General features: G+C 47.5%; 1 protein-coding gene across 1 annotated transcript; it reads left to right on the forward strand.

Moving 5' to 3' along the window:
• Positions 1-5633: 5633 nt before the first annotated feature.
• LOC135980899 (myb/SANT-like DNA-binding domain-containing protein 2) lies at positions 5634-8448 on the forward strand. The gene is made up of 2 exons (XM_065581378.1): positions 5634-6899; positions 7838-8448. Exons 1-2 carry the CDS (start codon positions 6335-6337, stop codon positions 8338-8340), a joined length of 1068 nt encoding a protein of 355 aa, XP_065437450.1. The 5' UTR covers positions 5634-6334; the 3' UTR covers positions 8341-8448.
• The last annotated feature ends 381 nt before the right edge of the window (positions 8449-8829 follow it).

Raw genomic sequence — 8829 nt, forward strand, 5'->3', positions numbered from 1 at the left:
CCCAGCAATACCCCAGGGCCCTGCCCCTCTGTGCCAGGCACCCCAGGTGTGGTTGGGCAGGCTCAGCCCAGCAGGATCCAAGTGTGGAAGGGCTTAGTGTGGGGGGACACAGGTGTGGGGTGAGAGGTTTCTGTGTGGGGCAATCTGGGTACGGGCGGCTCAGTGGGATATCGGGATGCACAGGGGCTCATTGGGGGGTTCTGGGTGCAGGGGCAATGGGACTGTGCAGGGGATCCAGGTAATGGTGTTTGGGGCTCAGCGGGGGGTCCATGCCTCACCTCTGTTTGGGGGGGAAATCCCCCCCCAAAAACCTGTGTTGTCAGCAGGGAAACACAGGAATGCAGAGGTGGGGGCGTTTTCTGTGGGCACACAGTCCCGCAGAATTCCCCCAGGAGTAGTTCTATTTCCAATTCTTCCACAGAATTCTCGTGTGATTTGGGCAAGTCACTTAACCTCTCTGTGTCAATTTTCCCATTAATAAAATAGGAAGAAATCAACATTAACGTGTCATGGCCCTTTCCGCTTGACATCATAGAAACCACGTAACAACCACAGTTGGTTTCCAGACAACTTAGACAAGTAAACCTAAAGTCTGGATACGTGTGAAAGAAAGGAAACAAGCCAAAGGAAACATCAACTCCTCAAAAACATCTCTAAAAAAAGCAGCAGCAAGAAAACAAAAAACAAAACCACCTGTATAAAATAAAGGATGAAGCAGTAAAAAGCAGCGTGAGAAGAGAAAAGGGTAAATACATGGATAACATTGCTAAAGAAGCTGAAGCAGCTGCTGAAAGAGGTGATAGTAAATAACTTTATCAACTCAACCAGGTTCAGACTGGCAAGTTCACACCAACTTGAGGGGCTGTTCAGGATAAACAAAGAAAGATCCTGTCAGGGGTCAGGGGTCCACTCACTGCAGTGGTGTCTCCTGCTGGCCACCCTGGAGATTAGCTCTGCCAGTCGTTGCACTCTCCATCATCCTCTTGCCCTGCGGACCCGCCTCACTCCAGGAACTGCAGTATCCTTTTCATGACTCATCCCTCTGGCCAGGTCACCATCTGTGTTTCCCCCTTCCCGGGTTACCCAAAGTCCTTCTATGCAAACAATCCCAGGCAGTCTTTTCTTGCGCTGCCCTGATGGTGCCACTTCCTCAGTGGCCAGTAGGGGAACCTGGGCCTGCCCTCTACTCCAGGTTTCAGTCCAGCTCAGCAGTTCTGGGCTCTTCCCTCTCAGACCTCACTGCTCCTTCTCTGGACTGCTTCCTACACTTCAAGGTTCCCCCTTCTCGGGGGGGTACCGGCTCCAAACCAACTCCCTCCTCCCTCTTTCCAGGGACTAACTGCAGACTACCTTCCTGCAGCCCCCAAACACTCCTTCTGCTTCCCAGGGAGTAACTGCCCTTTCACAGCAGCTGCCTCTGCTCTCAGCTCCTGGGCTTTATAGGCTGAGCTCATATAATCAACTCCCTCATCTTCCAGGTGCAGCCTGGGCAGTTAATTGGCCTACCTGGCCACCTTAGCCCCTTCTTATTCTGTGTGGGGTAGACTCCCCACCACAGAGCCTAATAAGAGAAAAAGAACAAAGAGAGTGATGGGCAGAGCATTTTGAAGTGGTGCTAAACAGACCAACACCCCAAGGAACTATGGACTTTGACAAAGAAATTAAACATCCAGAACTAGACATCATAATATCTCACACCACAAACAAAGAGAAACATGCAACAACAAAAAGCTAAAATCTGGGAATGCTGCAGGTGAAGATCAAGTCACTGGAGACATGGTGAAAGCTTATGATAATAGAGTTAAAATCATAGAATCATGGGACTTGAAGGGACCTCAAGAGGTCATCTAGTACAATCCCCTGCACTCAAGGCAGGATTACATAATAACACTAGACCATTCCTGACAGGTGTTTGTCTAACCGGTTCTTAAAAACCTCCAATGATGGAGATTCCACAACCTCCCTAGGCAATTTATTCCAGTGCTTAACCACCCTGACAGTTAGGAAATTTTTCCTAATGTCCAACCTAAACCGTCCTTGCTGCAATTTAAGCCCATTGATTCTTGTCCTATCCTCAGAAGTTAAGGAGAACAATTATTTTCACCCTCCTCCTTGTAACAACTTTTTATGTCCTTGAAAACTGCTATCATGTCCCCCTAAATCTTCTCTTCTCCAGACTATACAAACACAAGGTTTTTTAAAAAATCTTTCCTCGTAGCTGTTCTGGTAGCCGCTGCTCATAGCCCTGGGGCTGGCCACTGGTCAGCTATTCCAGCATCCTCTGCTCTGGCTGAGAAGCTGCTCCAGCGCTGCCCCAGAAGTCCTAGAAAGTCATGGAATCCATGACAGAATCGTATCTTTACTCATAGGTCATATTTTCTAGACCTTTAATCATTTTTGTTGCTCTCATCTTGACTTTCTTCACTCTGTCCACATCTTTCCTGAAATGTGGCATCCAGAACTGGACACAACACTCCAGTTGAGGTCTTATCAGTGCAGAGTAGAGCAGAAAAATTACTTCTCATGTCTTGCTTACAACACTCCTGCTAATACATCTCAGAATGATGCTTGGTTTTTTTTCTTGGCAACAGAATTACACTGTTGACTCATATTTAGCTTGTGATCTACTATGACCCCCAGATTCTTTCTGCAGTACTCCTTCCTAGGCAGTCATTTCCCATTTTGTATGTGTGCAACAGATTATTCCTTCCGAAGTGGAGTACTTTGCATTTGTTCTTATTGACTTTCATTCTATTTATTTCAGACCATTTATCCAGTTTGTCCAGATAATTTTGAATTTTAATCCTGTCCTCCAAAACACTTGCAACTCCTCCCAAATTGGTATCATCTCTATGCCATTTTTTAAATTAGTGATGAAAATATTGAGCCAGGGGCGATGGATTCTTCCTAAAAGTGGGAGGGGACAAAAGGCCCCGCCCCTCCATGGCTCCAACCCTTCTCCTCTATCCTCTGAGGCTCTGCCCCCTTAGCCAAGCCGGAAGCTGGAGCCGGGCCAGGAAGCCCAGGCCCCTCCACCTGCCCAGTGTGAAGGGGCTCAAGAACAGCCCCTGGCCCATGTCCCTGCCCCCCGGGCCTCCTTCCCAGGGCAGATGGGAGGGTCCATGGCTCCCCACAACTGCCTGCATGGCTCTTACCCCGACCCGGCTCCCGGCCTGTCCTGGGGGTGGGGCCTTGGGGGCTGAAGTGCCACAGCCGTGCTATAGTAAGAGCCGCCCAGGCAGCTGTGGGGAGCCACGGACCCTTCATCTGCCCTGGGTGGGAGGTCTGGAGGGGAGGGTACGTGGGGCAGGGGCTTCTCTCAGGCCCCCCCACCCTGGGCAGGTGGAAGGTCCGCAGTTTGCCACAGCTGCCCGGGCTCCCCTAGCCAGGCTTCAGCTTCCAGCCTGGCCTGGGGGTGGGGCCTCAGGGGGAAGAGGAGCGACAGGGGGCCAGCCCATCCTCTTTCAAAAGTGGGAGGGCCATGGCCCCTTGGACCGCTGTTCCAACACCCTGTATTGAACAGAACTGGACCCAGGACTGATCCCTGCAGGACCCCATTCAATATGTCCTTCCAGCTTTACTGTGAACCACTGATAACCACCGTCAGGGAATGGTTTTTCAACAGTTATGCATCCATCTTATAATAGCTCTATCTAGGCTGTATTTCCCTGGTTTTGTTTATGAGGAGGTCATGCGAGACAGTATCAAAAGCCTTACTAAAGTCAAGATATATCACATCTACTGCTTTCCCCCTATCCACAAGGCTTGTTACCCTGTCAAAGAAAACTATTAGGTTAGTTTGACATGTTTTTTTTCTTGACAAATCCATGCTGACTGTTACTTATCGCCTTATTATCTTCTAGGTGTTTGCAAATTGATTACTTGATTCTTTGCTCCATTATCCTTCTGGGTACTGAAGTTAAGATGACTGGTTTATAATTCTGCAGGTTGTCCTTATTCTCTTTTTTACAGATTGGCACTATGTTGCCCTCTTCCAGTCCTCTGGAATCTCTCCTATCTTCCATGACTTTTCAAAGATAATCGCTAATGGCTCATATCTCCTCAGCTCCTTGAGTATTCTAGGATGTATTTCATCAGTGCTGCCAACTTGAAGACATCTAACTTGTCTAAGTAATTTTTAACATGTTCTTTCCCTGTTTTAGCTTCAGATCCTGCCTCATGTTCACTGTGTTAGATGTCTAATTGCTACTAACCTGTCTGGTCAAAACTGAAACAAAAAGTCATTTAGCACTTCTGCCATTTCCACATTTTCTGTTATTGTCTCTCTCCCCTGCCCCCGTTAAGTAACAGGACTATCCTTTCTTTGGTTTTCCTCTTGCTTCTAATGTATTTCTAGAATGTTTTCTTGTTACCCTTTATGTCTCTAGCTATTATTGAACCCTTCAATGTGTGAGACCAGGAACAGCCTTAAGAACAATGGGAAAATGGCATTATAGTCAAGATACCTAAAGAAAGGTGACCTAGGTCACTGCAGCAACTGGCAAGCTGTTACACTGCTTTCAGTGATGGACAAAGTCTTCTGCAGCACCATTTTAAGCAAAATAAAGGAAGCATTTGAGGCAAAGCTAAGTGAAGAGCAGGCTGGATTTTGACCTGGAAGATCATGGCAGCCAGATTTTCACAGGAAGAATAATCATTGAAGAGAGCATTGAATGCCAAAAAACACTCATCATAAACGTCACAGATTTTAAGTAAACATTTGACAGTCTCTATTGTGATTCACTCTGAAATCTCTTGAAGTGTCATGGTACGCCAACAAAAATAATTCACATCATTGAGACTTTGTATCTGGGTGCAGCTTGCACAGTTAAAGTAAACACAGACTTGAGCGGCTAGTTCAGTATAGACACTGGTATCAAACAAGAATGCATTCTGTCACCTCTCTTGTTTGACATTGCCATTCACTTCATTACACAAAAAAGTGTAGACAGATACAATACAGGCATTGCACAGTTCAACAATAGTACACTAGAAGCTCTGGATATTGCTGATGAACATAGCTCTAAGTGACAGCTTAACCAGTATGTAAGTAAAGACCCAAAAGACTGTCCAGTATTGCAAAAAAGACAGGGTTAACAAACAGCTATGAAAACACAGATCTAATTAGTACCCCAGAAACTGCCAACTTAGAATTGCTTTAGCAGGCAAAGGAATACAAGAGATAAGTCAATTAACATTCTTTAGCAATGTAACCATGCCTTAGTGGGTCACGACTGAGGATGCCAAATTCAGGACAAACTGCTCAGAAATAGAGCAAACACAACCCAAAACTGGTGGTTATTCTTTTATAAAATATACCAAACCAGCCACAAAAGTAGACTCCTGTTTCACCACACTGGCAAACAAGAAAACATAAAGGCAGTTTCCTCAGGCATTCCAGTTCTTATATCACCACCAAAACCACTGGATTCAGAGATGAGTGGTTCTTTACAACCAGTCTCATCAAATAATAGGTTCTTCTGATCCCAAAGGACCAGCCATACACCCAGGTCAATATATAACTTAGATCTTACCCAAAAATCACTCTGGTGCCAATCCTTTAGTATCTAAAATATAAAGGTTTATTCAAAGAAAGAAAGAAAGAGAAAGAAAGAAAGAAAGAAAAGGTGAGAGTTAAAATTGGTTAAAGGAATCAATTACATACAGTAATGGCAAAGTTCTTGGTTCAGGCTTGTAGCAGTGATGGAATAAACTGCTGGCTTAAGTCAAGTCTCTGGAGTACATCCACAGCTTGGATGGATCATTCAGTCCTTTGTTCAGAGCTTCAGTTTGTATCAAAGTTCCTCCAGAGGTAAGAAGCAGGATTGAAGACAAAACGGAAGTGTTTCCGGGGCCTTTTATAGCTTTTGCCATGTGGAGGGCATCCTATTGTTCTTACTGTGGAAAATTACAGCAACAAGATGGAGTTTGGAGTCACATGGGCAAGTCCCAGGCCTGGTCTACACTACGAGTTTAGGTCGACTTTAGCAGCGTTAAATTGAATTAAGCCTGGACACATCCACACGACGAAGCCCTTTCTTTCGACTTAAAGGGCCCTTTAAACCGGTTTCTTTACTCCACCTCCGACGAGGGGATTAGCGCTAAAATCGGCCTTTACGGGTCGGATTTGGGGTAGTGTGGACGGAATTCGACGTTATTGGCCTCTGGGAGCTATCCCACAGTGCTTCATTGTGACTGCTCTGGACAGCACTCTCAACTCAGATGCACTGACCAGGTAAACAGGAAAAGCCCTGCGAACTTTTGAATTTCATTTCCTGTTTGCCCAGCATGGAGAGCACAGGTGACCACGCAGAGCTCATCAGCACAGGTAACCATGATGGAGTCCCAGGATCGCAAAAGAGCTCCAGCATGGACAGAATGGGAGGTACGGGATCTGCTTGCCATATGGGGAGACGAATCAGTGCTAGCTGAACTCCGTAGCAGTAAACGAAATGGCAAAATATTAGAAAAAGTCTCAAAGGCCATGAAGGACAGAGGCCATAACAGGGACGCACAGCAGTGCCGCGTGAAAATTAAGGAGCTAAGGCAAGCCTACCACAAAGCCAGAGAGGCAAACGGAAGGTCTGGGGCAGAGCCGCAAACATCCCGCTTCTACGCGGAGCTGCATGCCATTCTAGGGGGTGCTGCCACCACTACCCCAACCGTGTGCTTTGACTCCGTCAATGGAGAAACACGCAACAGGGAAGCGGGTTCGGGGTACGCGGAAGATGATGATGCTGAGGATGAAGATAATGTAGATAGCTCACAGCAGCAAGGAAGCGGAGAAACCGGTTTCCCCAACAACCAGGATATGTTTATCACCCTGGACCTGGAACCAGTAACCCCCGAACTCACCCAAGGCATGCTCCCAGACCCTGAGGGCACACAAGGGACCTCTGGTGACTGTACCTTTGTAAATATTACACATGGTTTAAAAGCAAGCGTGTTTAATGATTAATGATTAATTTGCCCTGGCAATCACGGCCAGTACAGCTACTGGAAAAGTCTGTTAACGTGTATGGGGATGGAGCAGAAATCCTCCAGGGACATCTCCAGAAAGCTCTCCTTCATGTACTCCCAAAGCCTTTGCAAAAGGTTTCTGGGGAGGGCTGCCTTATCCCGTCTGCCATGGTAGGACACTTTACCACGCCAGGCCAGTAGCACGTAGTCTGGAATCATTGCATAACAAAGCATGGCAGCATATGGTCCCAGTGTTTGCTGGCATGCAGACAACATCCATTCCTTATCTCTCTTTGTTATCCTCAGGAGAGTGATATCATTCATGGTCACCTGGTTGAAATGGGGTGATTCTATTAAGGGGACATTCAGAGCTGCCCATTCCTGCTCGGCTGAACAGAAATGTTCCCCGCTGTTAGCCACGTGGTGGGGGGAGGGGTGAAGTGATCATCCCAGAGAATTGGGTGTGTGTGTGTGGGGGGGGGGGGGGGTAGTTGGGTTTGTGCTGCATGTTAACCCGGAAACAGCAGCCCCTCCTTTTACATTGCAAACCCATTTTAAATGGCCAACGCAATGGGTCCTTGGTATGGGAAATGAGGGCGCTGCTGTTTGAAACCATTCCCACATGTTATGAAGGTTAAAAAAGCCAAAAGACTGTGGCTTACCATGGCTGCCTGCAAGCTGAATTCTGTTGCCTGGCACTGCATGAGTGATCTCTCACACCAAACCGGCAGGCCCTCAATATAAGAGGAAAAATGCAACCTTGTAACGAAAGCACATGTGCTGTGTAATGTGAACAGCAAATTTTAATGTGAAAAAGTGTACCCATTGTTCTCTAAAATGTGTCTTTTTTAACCACCTCTCCCTTCTCCTCCACCAGCTGCAAATGTTTCTCCTTCGCAGAGGCTAGCGAAGATTAGAAGGAGAAAACGGCGGACTTGGGATGATATGTTCACGGAGCTCCAGATGTCCTCCCACGCTGAAAGAGCACAGCAGAATGCGTGGAGGCAGTCAATGTCAGAGTGCAAAAAAGCACAATATGAACAAGAGGAGAGGTGGTGGGATGAATCGCGGGCTGAACAGAGCAAGTGGCGGGCTGAAGATGATAGGTGGCATCAGCTTGCAGACAGAAGGCAAGAGTCAATGCTCCAGCTGCTGGAGCATCCAACTGATATGCTCCAGCTTATGGTTGAGCTGCAGGAAAGGCAGCAGGAGCAGGGACTGCCGCTACAGCCCCTGTGTAACCAACAGCCCTCCTCCCCAAGTTCCATTGCCTCCTCACGCAGACGCCCAAGAACACGGTCTGGGGGCCTCCGGCCACCCAGTCACTCCACCCCAGATGATTGCCCGAGCATCGGAAGGCTGGCCTTCAATAAGTGTTAAAGTTTTAAACTGCAGTGTGTCCTTTTCCTTCCCTCCTCCCCCACCCATCCCGGGCTACCTTGGCAGTTATCCCCCTAGTTGTGTGATGAATTAATAAAGAATGCATGAATGAGAAGTAACAATGACTTTATTGCCTCTGCAAGCGGTGCTCGAAGGGGGGAGGGGAGGGTGGGATGGTTGGTTTACAGGGAAGTAGAGTGAACCGGGGGAGGGCGGGGGGGCGGAGGGTTCATCAAGGAGAAACAAACAGAAGTTTCACACCGTAGCCTGGCCAGCCACAAAACTCGTTTTCAAAGCTTCTCTGATGCGCACCGCACCCTGCTGTACTCTTCTAACCGCCGTGGTGTCTGGCTGCGCGTAATCAACCTCCCACCCCTCCATAAATGTCTCCCCCTTACTCTCACAGATATTGTGGACCGCACAGCAAGCAGCAATAACAATGGGGATATTGGTTTCGCTAAGGTCTATCCGAGTCAGTAAGCTGTGCCA

The sequence above is a fragment of the Chrysemys picta genome, chromosome 1 (assembly GCF_011386835.1).
Source record: "Chrysemys picta bellii isolate R12L10 chromosome 1, ASM1138683v2, whole genome shotgun sequence".
In the NCBI taxonomy this organism is placed as follows: domain Eukaryota; kingdom Metazoa; phylum Chordata; order Testudines; family Emydidae; genus Chrysemys; species Chrysemys picta.

Bases quoted from the DNA above. Each gene is read 5' to 3' on its own strand.
- LOC135980899 (XM_065581378.1), top strand. From the start codon at position 6,335: ATGATGGAGTCCCAGGATCGCAAAAGAGCTCCAGCATGGACAGAATGG. The intron at 6,900-7,837 runs GTGACTGTACCT...CTCCTCCACCAG, and splicing joins GGGCACACAAGGGACCTCTG to CTGCAAATGTTTCTCCTTCG.